The following is a 12,667-nucleotide window of genomic DNA, read 5'->3' as shown; positions in this document are numbered from 1 at the left end:
GCTTTGAATGGAGGTTGGACAAGGCTGACATTGACAAAAAACCAGACTTTAGCCTTGACCACCCAAATGAGGACACATGCCGCAAGATAAGTGTGAAAGCAGATCCACTCACCACTCTGGAGCTGCACTGAAGAGAGGTCTAACTTTTAACGCAAGCTATGCAGCTATTCAAGATGAGGAGAGAGCTAGAGCTCTTCCCCTCACTCCACGAAAGACCTGGCAGTCTTTGAAACCAGAAGCACGCTGCATTATTTTCCCTTTCCTTCCTTCGTAAACTAGGTCAAAAGTCAACGGAGCAGAAGCTGTGGCTGTGCACATCCCTTCCTCCCACTCGCCAGCCACAGAAGCTCACATGGAGGCACGATACAGACCAGCAATAAAGGGCTGCACAGTGAAAGCAAAGGAAGCTTATTTTATCAGAGGGATAATGCTAAGGCATAGGAAGGTACAATATGCTCGGAGTTATCCTGGGAGTAGAGGAATGGAAGATGACACTTCAGTACTCATTGTTTGGATCTGTGTACAATAGTATTAGGCAATACAAAGATAAAATGGATCTCACTTTTCTGCAAAGTAACCAGGTACAATTATCAGCTAAAGAAGAAAAACAAATTGAGATCCACCGCACAAATCAAGCACTTTACACTAAAAGCATAGAGGCTGGATAGAGAGAAACAATCGCATCTTCTAATCTATAATTTAGTTTCTTTAAAACTTAATATTATCTTCTAGATATATTGTTCTCAAAGCATCATTTGCATTATGTTATTATTCTTTTCAGTAATATTTGGGCCATTCCATTGCCTCACTCCTTTGGATTTCCCAACTTTCCTCGTATGCATACACATATACCTCCTCTATACGGCCTGTCCCAAAAGTCTAAAGCCCTTTCTCCAGCCCACAGAAGTGTAACGTTACCTGCTATTCCCTAGAAGTATCCTGTATTCTCACAAAGATACCCTGGCCCATCACTCAGGCTAGCCCCCCCAAGTGTTTCCTGCACCTTCACCACCCAACCAACTCCCACCACTGCTAACCACAAGCCTCCACCCCTTTCCAGAACTCCCACATGGAAGGCACCACCAGAACCTTCCCCACAGTACTCCTGCTCCCAGAGCCTCTCTCTGCTGCAGAGAAAGCCCCAATAATGCTTTGTTTGCTGCTAACTCATGCTGTCCTTTAACCTGCGAACTCCTCCTCTCCTTGCAGCTAGACACAGCATCGATGATGCCCCCAAGACATCACCCTCCATGCTAGTGACGCCAAGCACTGCTGATCACTCCTTGTCTAGCGTATCTATTATATACAGGACATGCTTTTCTTTTGCCCACTACCCTCAGCCATTTTATTTGGCATAGTCCCTATACTCTGCAGCACTGCCAAAAAGGAGAGAACTTTTTCAAGTAGGTGGGTGTTTCCCATGTACCTCCAGGATGCAATCCGATTCCATAACAGGAAAGCTACTCTAAGGAGTTGGAAAATCATTTCTCTAGATTGTTTCAATAATATTTCAATCATATTCTAGAAACTCCACAAGGCTAGCTAACGAGGCTGCAGATGCTTTCAGAATCACTGATTATATTTAAATATCTCTTTTAAACAAAGTAGGGCATTTTGCAACATACATTGTTCCACTTTCCCCAAAAGGGCTCTTCTCTTTCTACCTAGACGTCTTCCAAAACTGTACTATTAAATATCTTCCCAAACAAGAGAGAGTGTGTACGTGCATAACCATGCATTAGTTCCTGTACTAGGTAAAGCCAGAGGGTAATATGTTGGCAGCTGATGAGATAATGACTGTTTTTATTTCTCCAGTTTAACCAGTGTAACTGGCAAGAAAGCATTGTAGGTAACGATTATACACACATTGCTGGCCTTCATTTCCCATCAACTCTCCTACCTCAGAGCCTTAAGTTTTGTTATCAAATGCCCCAAACCAGGAAGTACTGACATCAGCCACACCACATCTGTACTTTCCTGCAGACATACCTATGTGCTTTCATTCCCTCGTACCCAGAGTGATCATTCACGAACATGAATGAATGAATGTGTCTCTCAAAAGACGCCAAAAGATTTGCAACTTCGTCTCCCGGTGTACAAACTGCCTGAGTTGCAGAGAGATCCAAGGCTTCTCTTTCACTTCATCTTCAAATCTTCCGACAGCCAACTTTGTTTCGTATTTGTACAGCTTCTAGCACAGTAGGGTGCTATTTCACCATTTGTATTCACGTTATGACTTCCTGCCTGTAAGTAAAAAGCCTCCCAAGTCTCTGTGTTGTTACTTAAGGTGGAAACTAATGTCATCCCAAATTAAAGAAAAATCCAGCCAAGTACTTTCAAAAAGAATAATCCCTCTGATTACTGAAGAAATGTGTGTTTATACATTGTATATGTATACATTAATACATACCCCATTGCTTGATATTAGCCTGTAGCATGGAACTGGAAATTTAAGTAGTACCTGGGTAGTACATTTTTTAAGAGATTTATAGCAAATATCATAGCGGATATACTCCTTGCTTCTATACGTGCACAAAGGGGAGAGCTGAAGAAAGACTAGCCTTAAGCATAACAACCAACTTTCGGAGGTATATTTGTCTCAAAAGAGATCAAATAAGTGGAATTCCAGAGAAATAAAAAGCAGCTTTATCTGTCCAAATAACAGATATTTATGTTATGGTATGTTTACCTTTGTTCTTCCTGGACAGAAAAAAACATATATTTAAGAATATAGAACATAGTGACCATCACAACTGCTTGCCATGAACTTGGAATACAAGAGAGAAAGAAATGAATGAAAATAGTGAAAGGGAGAAGTATGTGTGTTTTAATACGACCAGTAATAGCTATCACCTGTCGCTTGCCATTTAACAGACAGTCCATACCGTACATTGGCTGTACACTGCAAGTACTCTACAGTACTGCCTTTGATATCTTATTTTCCTCCCCTCCTTGCACTTTTACTCATTTTCTTTAATTTCCTCTTGAGCATAGCTTGTCAGATAAAACCAGCGTAACTTTCAGGAAACTTTTTTCCTCTCATCTTTTTTTCCACCCTACTCCACCATCACTCCAGAACTAATGTGTGCAATGGAAATCTACTTTAAATCTAATGCTGCACTTACAAATCCATCAGTTTACAGGTAACTAAAACTACAGTATTTGTCTATCTACCACCTCTTCCATGATAACTTCAATGCTACACTGAAATGCTGTAGTTACTTTATTATCCTTTCTCATTAAGTGTCACTTTTTATGTGGTTTGTTGTTTATTTTTTTTAATGCAACACTTAAGAGCTCACAGAACATCCATTCCTTGAGCTGACGCAGTTACCCCAGTCCGAAGCAGGAGCAAGACTCTCCAGCTGAAGTGCACTCTGTGGTACAATACAGAATACAAAATACCTCCTTCTCTGAATTAAGTATATTATCACTGAAACTAGGATATAAATTTTGAACCTTACAAAATCACAGCACTGCACAATTTGAAGCCCATTCCCTTGCCAAGTTTCATAACTGTCATCCAAACACAATTAGTACATTTCATCTAATAACCTTCAATTTCAGCCTGTGTCCTCCCCGTTATACAGATCAGTTGTAACTCTCCAAGTCACATAAACCACTATTAATTACGGCGGTTGCAGACACAAGAGAATCTTTCCCTTATTCCATCATCTCTCACAACCGCTTGGCCAACAATAACCAGAAACCAAAGCCTGACTTCTACAATGAAGAACAGGAGAGGAAACTGCTCTGCTGGTGCTCATGGGAAGAGACTGAAGTACATAAAGATATGGCAAGAGAGACACCTTTTCCGCACCCACTCTTCCTCTAAATGCTTCCATTTTAGTCTCTATGTTTATACTACTATGTCAAGAATACATAATTAAATTCTACGTTGTCGTGGGAGACAACAGCAGTTCCTCTTCTCCACATGCTGCTTCAAATGCATGAGCCGGCTAAGAACTGTTCCCAGAAGGTTTTGCCCAGGCCTTCCTTACCTGGTGTTGAGGATGGTTTAACTAGCACAGCACCACACTTATTTAACGTGCACTTAGCACGTATTCCGTGCCAAGCACCACACTGCACCAGCTCAGTATTGCACCTTCTCCAATACAGTCTACAGGCCTAGATAAGCAACAAAGCAAGCCATGGTCAACATCAGGCCAACATAGCTCATTTTGGTGACTACTGCAAGCGACAGATCAACTCCTACTTGCTAATGGACATAGTAGATGGTGCAGAAAGATAAAATAACATTGCAGAAGGAAGGGAATTGCATCTGTACCCAGGAAGCCCAGGAGGAAGCCAGTTGCTAGACAGCCAGTCTAGGGTACAAAATGCCCCAGAGAAACGTGCACTTTCATGCCCAGTTCCCAGCCGCTACAACAGTTTGCTGGCAAACTGCATGTTATGCTTTACTGTGTCTGTCATACTTGCCTCTTGGCACTTCTAGATAGCACAAATTAGTGTATCTAGGGCTCTCAGAGATGGGCGTGAGCGTGACCAGACCATGAACTGAACTGTAAGGCCTGTAGGATGCACAGCTGTGGAGCCATCCAGGTTTTGACAGACCTGCCAAGCCTGCCTCTAAAATCAAAGTTTTCTTCCAATTTTACCAGCTTAGATAATAACTTACAACCTCTAGAATTCAAATCTAATAAAAAAAAACCAACCAAAACACAAAAAGTGATATCCGAGTTTGCAGATGCAGAAAATTATCCTAGTTTGCCTTATTACCAGTGTATCACCTGAAGTCAACATTTTGCACATACCAAGCTATCATGTATAGCAATAGACTTACATAACATGTTTTCAGAGTTTGATTATTCTCTCATATTTGCTCAAAATATAGATAATTTTATGAATACTGTTTCCTTTTTCTGTGGGTCACTTTTAAGTCCAAACAGCAACAGTAATTGTCTATGTCTAATACGTTTTTTAAACACGGAAGATATAGAACACAAACTATATTTGGAGATTGTGTAGATGAGAAGAGTTTTACCACGCTGTCATATATAATTCAAGTAATTAGGAAAATTAACCAGACACTGATAGCCAAATAGAACTACTCTTTCACATAAACTACTTTTAAAACCATTGATAGTGTGCTGGGAAAAAAAAAATCATCAAGCAACGGAGTAGCAGTGACAAAGAGTAAAAATACAAAGCTCAAAAAGCAAAAGCCTCCAATAAATTTCAGCAAAAAAACAGACTGTCATGGCAGATTATAGATAGCTATATATCAAATGGAAGAAAGTGATGTAAGTTCAAGTCTATATCTAGGGAGTAACCTAATGGCTTACAAAAGTCATCTCCTGCCAATACCACTTGCTTTACAGGGCCAGGGAGTGGAAGAGAACCATACTTAATGCCTTTGTTCATTAAGTTAAATGAACCTTAGTTGGTAGGTTTATGTAGTCACAGTCTTAAAAGATTTTTCTCCAGTGTGTTTTTTTCAAAGATAGCATTGTGAGAATAAAGGATCCGTGCATCCATAAGTAGTCATCTGAAAGCACAGAGCAGCAGCAGCAGCGATTGCCATGTCAGGCATTTGTTAGGACACCACTTGAAAATGGATGGTTGGGGGTTTTTTGTCTGTCTTTATCAAGGACAAAGAACTTGAAGTAATGCTAAGAATTATTTAAGAACATGAAAAGGAGCCGCCTGCTGTAGTCAACAATCCACAGGCTCAATTTCAAAATCTTCTGAAGTCAACTAAGCAACTCACCTGGATTATGACAGACTCTGGATCAGGCCCTGGTGATCACTAAGAAACACGCCAGAAAGCAGTGACACCTAATGGCAAACATGCCTTTGGAAGATACCAAGCCGTAATCTATGGCATATAAAATTATCCCTCTTTAGCTGCAGAGTAACTAGAACTAACACACATTACAGGGACTGAAATACTATCACAGATCTAAGCATCTAGGAGAAAGTTTAAGAAATAGCGCACATAGAAACACAGAGTATGTTACGCATACTGTGCGTTTAAGTAGAATATAGTTACTAATAAAACCTACTGGCTGCTAAGCCACAGCATGCTGTATTCCAGATCTTCATGCACATGTATGTTTAAAAAGCAAATAACCTTGGCACAGTTCTAGAGCAGGGAAAACAGAGACCTGAACGCTCATCGGTAAACACTACAGGCACACAGAAATTTATTTGTTTTTAATAAATTTGTTTTGCTTGCTTATCCTGCGCTTTACGAAATGTATGTGAGAATACTGTAATGAACAGTCAGTGACATACACTACATACTTTCCAATGAGGCTTTACCAATAGCACAGCAAATTTAATTCCTGTTACCAACGCACAACACAAGCCAAGCTGCATTGTAGGTATGCCAGCTTAGAAGAAGAAATGTGGACATGCATACCACCAAGCTAGAAGACTCCCTTTCCCTTACAAAAAAATTTTACATTTTAAGGGCACTATGAATATCAACAGAAGAAGTAAGCAATAGACCCCACGTTGGAATTACCCTGATATTATCATCAGTGATACAGAAGAGCTTAAAAGTATGAACCAAAACTCAGGACCCAGCAATGCTGGGAACTTGTCTAACACAAGGAATGCAGCAGTCTGGGCCTGCAGAGTCCAAAAGCTGAGAGGAGTAAGGGACGAGCAGACCTGATTTTCTCTCAGAAAAATATATACCGTAAATAAAAATATATATTAAAAGCATATGTATAAATGTATGTGAAAGCACTTATATATATAACTAGATATTATATGTATTTCTGAACTTGCCATTGAAAATATAAAAAGCTAAGGGCAGTACGCAACTGACTGCATATGACCGAAGCCACTGATAAAGAAAAAAACCAACTTGAAGTAATCGGGGTACTTGAACTATTGCTGCACACTGCTGCAATGAACTGGCCTTTAAAAATACTTTAATGTATTTTTTTCAGCGAAAACTCTTGTACCGTACTACGTGACCACTGCCCTAGGTGATTTTGCCGCACCTACTACATGCATATTTGCATATATGTTTCTGCAGGCACAATAGGAAATCTATACGCGCTTACGGATGTATTACTATGTACATGTCAAGTGAAAAAAAAAAAAAAAAGGAGCACGAAGTACAAATATAAAAGCAGGAGACCATCAGCTGTAGAAGATAAAAAGCATACATAAATTGTGCAGTTGACAAGGAATGCCACCTAATCCCTGTTTAATTAAAGCACTATTCTAAACTCCTGTTTAGGGAGAGAGGAGTGTGGGACGACTGATGTATGAAGAAACTATCAGGCAGCGTGGCTAATCTCAAAGACTTTGGAGCTTTCGAGCTACATAAATCAGAGCGACTTTTTGAATAGCCTCATAAAACACAAAATCATTGCCATTCCACTCACGACTTCCAGATTCTTCCTACAGCATACAGATCATTAGGAAACTTCTAAGCAATCAAGTAATGTGGGGCTGATGAAATTACTCAATCAATGCATGGACTGAGAGAAGCAGCATAATACAGAATTGCACAGTTTTGACATGGTAACCCTGCCCCTTTCTTTTTTATATAGGGGTAAGGAAAATTACAGTGGAGTTGATTCATTTCAACATTTTCACAAGAGTGCTTAATGTAGTCTTTCTGAACTGCCAGTTCCTATTTATAATAGCAGGGCAGCAGAAATGTACAGACTATAAGCAGCCCTACCAGTGTTTAAACTATGACATAGGAAAGCGTGTATTTTTAAATCTGTACATTTACATACACACAGACCTGCTGTAATGATCAAAAGCCACAGCTGTAACCATTCAGAAGACAGAAATATGAAAAAGCGTATCATAGATAGATACCAATCACTGTACCCCTCCCACTGCCATCACCAAGTCATTAATCTCTACTCACTAAATTTTTTTGTCATTGTCTAAGAGATGGCTGGTAACATACTTTGAGACAGAAAACATCCCTTTAAAGGAAACACGCCAAATAATACTTAACAAGCAAGACAGTTAGTGCATTATACTGAAAAAGTACATGCTATCAGAAAAAGGGTACGCACAGGTAAAGTGTTATTTCTTATGACCATCTGCCCCTCCCAAACACGGGAAAATATTTTCCACTTGAATACCTTAACACTGCAGAATGAGAAAAAGATAATGCATTTATTTTGTTTGTTGCCTAAGGTGTCAGTACTACCTCTGGTAGTATTTCTTTTCCCCTGAACTGAACGTTTTGGGGTTTTTTTCTTTGGCTTTATGAATTCTTCTGTAGCTAATTTGTTCACAGAATACCCTGCTACTGCTTTTTTTAAACTCATAAATAGCTACGGTTTATTATTTATGTCTAAATATTTTATACGTAAGTTTACTCAGTACAAGTGGAGAAAACGAAGGGGGTCAGAACATCCAGGTCACCAAATACAGTGGTGTTACTCGGGGCCAAATTTTCATCTGCAAGCTGTACAAGTTGGAATATTTAGCTGTCTACCTATTTAGTGTTACAATAGTCCTAATTTGAGGTCATTCATTTTCCGTGTATTCATTTTAGCACATTTAAAGCTCTGTGTAACAACTATCAGTTTGCCATTTTCATGGCAACATAAAACAGTCTATAAAGAGGTAGTCCCCTTGTCAACTGTACTAATTGTCTCTCAAGACAAATCAATTGTGTGAGAAGCAACTACTTTGGGTTTGGTTTGGGTTGGGGTTTTTTTTGCTTCCAATAAGGATTTACTGTGTTGATGCACCTAATCACTAACAGCATTATAAAGAACATTACTGGTTAAAATGTGTTGCATCCATCACATATAAACAAGTGAAACAAAATTGTCCTTAACACGAAGAGAGAAAAGCTACCATCTCCCTTTATGCCAGTGCAAAGGCATACAGCTTGCCCAGCAACGCTCCCTTAGCCAGGAGGATGCGAGACAGGGCATTGCAAAGAAACTCCTCAGCTGCTACACACTCAAAATTTCCCCCCAAATCCTAGGATTTGATCAGTTTGTTACAAGCTCCTAAGAAAGAAATCCTAAGATGTAACTGTCTCCTTGTGTCGCTTTAACAGTCTACAACCGGGAAGAATTAAGAAAGGGAAAAAAAAAAAAAAAAAAGGAAGGAAAGAAAAGTCATTCTCTCTTTAAAAGGAGGGCATAAAGCGCTGCCTCCCCTGCGCGATGTTTGATGCTCCGGTCGCACACAGCTGTAAGGACTGACCCCCATAAAGTTGCGGTTCCTAAGGGGAGCGGCAGCCCGTGGGCTCGGGGGTGGGGAGGGCTACACGAAGGACTGGGGCATCGCTGCCCAAACACCGGTGTCCTGCAGGAAAGCTCTTGACGGTCGGGCTTTCCAAACGCCCTTCCCGCTTCCCCTTTCACAGCAACCCACCACAGATTTCCCCCACGACGAGCACCGGCAGACATATTTATAAAGCCAACCGGGCGGAAAAAGCGGCCGCTGCCCCACGGCGCCGGGGCCGGCACCGCGCCGGGGACCTTCCCCAAAGCTCCGGCGGGACCCTGCCCCCAAATGCCCCTTCCCCGGAGCAGCGCGGCACCGGCCGCCCGACCGCCCCCGCGTTTCCAGGCTCCCGCTCCGCCTGCGTGCGGTGCCTGCAGATGGGCGAGCGGCCGCGGGGGAAGCGCCCTCCTCTCCTCTCCTCTCCTCTCCAACCCCCCCTCTCCTTTTCCCCCCCACTCCCCGCGCATCCCCGGCCGGCGCAGGGGGGGCGACCCGCTCTCGCCAGTCGCGGGAACAAAACGCCGCTCGGCAGCGGGGCTGGGCTTTTCCCAGGGATGCGCCCACCGAGAAGGAGAGCTGCCGGGCCGGGGATGGCTCCGGATAACGGGGAGAGAGAAGAGGAGGGGGGGGGGGGGGGGGGGAACAGGAGAGGAAGCCCGGCGCCCCCTCCCCGGCTGCGAGGGCGGGCAGCGCCGTGCACGGGCATCACCCGAGCTGCCCCGCCGCGGCCGGGAGGGGGGGCCCGCCGCCGCTGCCAGCTGCCCCCCCCCCCCCCTCCCGCAGCAGCCAGCGGCGGGGGAGGCCGCTACTCTTCCCGGGCGCCGCGGCCCCGGGAGGCGGCTACCCCGGCCGGCAGGGTGGTGGAGGCCCGGGAAGGGGGGGGGGGGGGGGGGACGACACACACCAGAGCCCCCCCCCCCCCCCCCCGCCTTTGCGGCCGCGCGTTCCGGCGGGAGGGGAAGCTCACGTTGCCAAACCACCTGTTCCGCCGCGGGAGAGGAAGGCGGGATGGGGGGGGGGGGGGGGGGGGAGGAAGGGAGGGGGGGGGGGCTTTAGCGTGGCTGTCACGGTGGTGTGGGAAATGCGGAGTGGCTCGGGGTCTCCCGCGCCCGAGGGCGAGCCGGGGCAGGAGGAAGGCAGGCTGGAGCTGCGGGGAGGGACCGGGGAAGTGCCCGAGCCCTGGCCCCCCCAGCTCCTCAGCCGCGCAAAACCTCAAGGTCTAAAGCACGCACATACCCCACCGACAAGAAACCTTTACACGGAGCGGTAGGGGAGAAAAGAGGACGCCTAAGATCCTGGTAGAAAGCAATTATAAGAGGGGAACAAACAAACAAACAAGAGCAAGCGAGCAAGGGATAAAAGGGAGCGGGGCTGCGGGGGGGAAGGGGGGAAGCCTGGCAGAAGAGAGAAGGTTGCAAAGGAGAGCTGGAAAAGTGTCCAGCAGCACCAGCAGACGCAGCACCCTCTTACCGATATGAATGATTGAATCTGCAATCGCCGCTTTCCAGGTTCGAGTCCAACAGACGGACACGACCAGGATGAGGGAGAAAACTTCCATCTCCTCCGGAGGTCCAGGCTTTGTAACAACAGATCTCTTCGCCAAACGGTGCCACCGCGGCGGAGAGCGCGGCGCAGGAAACCCAAGAGTTTGAGGTGCCGCCGGCGGAGCGCGTAAATCCCGGTGGCCGGCGCACAGCCGCGGCTGGGCAGCGGGGAGCGAGCCCGGGGCTCCGAGCGCCTCTCTTCCTCGGCGAAACCCCGCGTCACTTCGGGGGGCTCCTGGGCAGCACCAGAGTTGCTGGGAGCGCCGGCAGCAAATCCATCCAGCCCGGGCGCCGCCGCGGGCAGCAGACGCCTCTGCTGGTCGGTCAGACGATCCCCATCCTTCCGCCGGGTCCAGGGATCCGCTCGGTCCCGGCTGCTGCACAGCAACTTCCAACCCACGCCACGCACACGCTCGCACACACACACGCACGCAGACACGCACACCCAAGCTCACACACGAACCCTCTTGGCCAGAGAAGCCCCAGGAGCCCGCAGCAAACGGCTCGCCTTCAGCGAGGGAGGAGGAGCGGGCAAGCGGGAGAGCAGGCGATCCCGCTTCCAGCAGCCAGATTCCTGCAGGAAAAGCCCCCCCGGAGGTCAAAAAACAAAGTGAACTTCAAGGTAATGCAGATAGTAATGCAGAGATTTCCCCCCCCACCCCCCCACCCCCCGCCTTCGCTTAAAAAAAAATTGCTTCCCACAACTGGAGAAAAAAATAGAAAGAAATCTGCAAATCAAGCCCAGCGTGCTGTCTCTGTCGCGCAAGGTAGTGGTTGGACAGGGCAGGAGCGAGAGGAGGAGTGCCCGGAGCAAGGCAGAGGAAAGCAGATGATGGTCTGCAGGTTGCTTTTGGAGCTTGCTTTGCTGGTGGGATGCAGAGAGAGCTGGCAGCTCCAGTACCAGCCAGCACGTTGCCTAGAAATGGATCACCTAGGAGAAGGAGAGAGAGCGAGAGATAAGTGCTATCAGCCGGAGAGGGAGAAACGGAGAGAGCGAGCGAGCGAGAGCGCTTCTCTCTAATAACCACCTCCTCCCCCTATCTGCAATACAAGGGAGAAACAAAATAGAGCTCATCTCCCTTGAAATCTTCAACTGGGACTAAGGCGCAGACATAGGCAGGAGTGCATACAACCTAAAAATACATTAGGGGGAGGGAAAGGGGCGGGGGGGTGGGGGGAGAAGATCTTTTTGAAGTGTTATGCTTAGCTTAAAAAAAAAAAAAACACAAAAAAAAACCCCACACACACAACAAAACCACCCCATTTATTTAACCTTGTAACTCCGCTGCAGGTATCAAGTTCAAAGCTAGATGGGCACTTTTGCTTCTCGGTCTTTGGCAACTGAGTCAGGGACATTGCTTGAAGGGGAAAAGGGGAAAAAAAAAAAAAAAAAAAAAAGGAAAGAAAAAATCAGGGACACCTGGCCTCAAGGGGAAAATGAAGACCTAAAAATCTATTAATATGACTTTAATTATCTGTGTTCTTGATGGAATTCTCACAATTCTTTAAAGCAATGAATTGGCTTGCTTCTTCCTCTCTCTTTAGGTAGTGGAGAAATTTCTATGGGAAAACATTTAGAGCCCACTTTTCATGCTCAGGGTACTATGAATTCATTAACCAACTCATCCTCAAACTTCTCATGCTGTAGTTAAATACATTATCCCCATTACACAGACAGTTGCCCAGAGAGGTTAAGTATGTTCCTATAAACTAGCCTAAATCCCCACTTTATGTCTCACTACACTTTCTTCTGACTTTGATATTTCTAGTCACACTAGAGACAGGATGCATAAGTCAAATAATTGCTCCAACATAGTGGTTATATCCTAAACTCACACAAGCCATTGATAAGGACTGGTAGTCCTTTTAGAAGTCTACATAGAGGTTGATCAGCCCCTTTTCTTCAGAAAGAACCTTTTTTGAAGGCA

The 12,667-nt window shown here is 45.2% G+C and overlaps 1 protein-coding gene across 2 annotated transcripts in view; it reads right to left on the bottom strand.

The window, feature by feature from the left end:
• Positions 1 to 11,341, bottom strand: part of GRID2 (glutamate ionotropic receptor delta type subunit 2) — a 744,443-nt gene extending 733,102 nt beyond the window's left edge. Inside the window, exon 1 of one of the 2 annotated variants that reach the window (XR_007507799.1) lies at positions 10,666 to 10,861. Coding sequence is in view for 1 of the 2 variants with exons in the window: in XM_049815125.1 (XP_049671082.1) it covers positions 10,666 to 10,753 (88 nt within the window). In the remaining variant the exon portion in view is untranslated. Of the gene's footprint in view, positions 1 to 10,665 lie in introns of both variants that reach the window. The other variant, XM_049815125.1, reaches the window with a different exon arrangement.
• Between the last annotated feature and the right edge of the window lie 1,326 nt (positions 11,342 to 12,667).

Source organism: Accipiter gentilis, chromosome 12, assembly GCF_929443795.1.
Source record: "Accipiter gentilis chromosome 12, bAccGen1.1, whole genome shotgun sequence".
In the NCBI taxonomy this organism is placed as follows: Eukaryota; Metazoa; Chordata; class Aves; order Accipitriformes; family Accipitridae; genus Astur; species Astur gentilis.
This window is presented reverse-complemented; position numbering and strand designations above follow the sequence as displayed.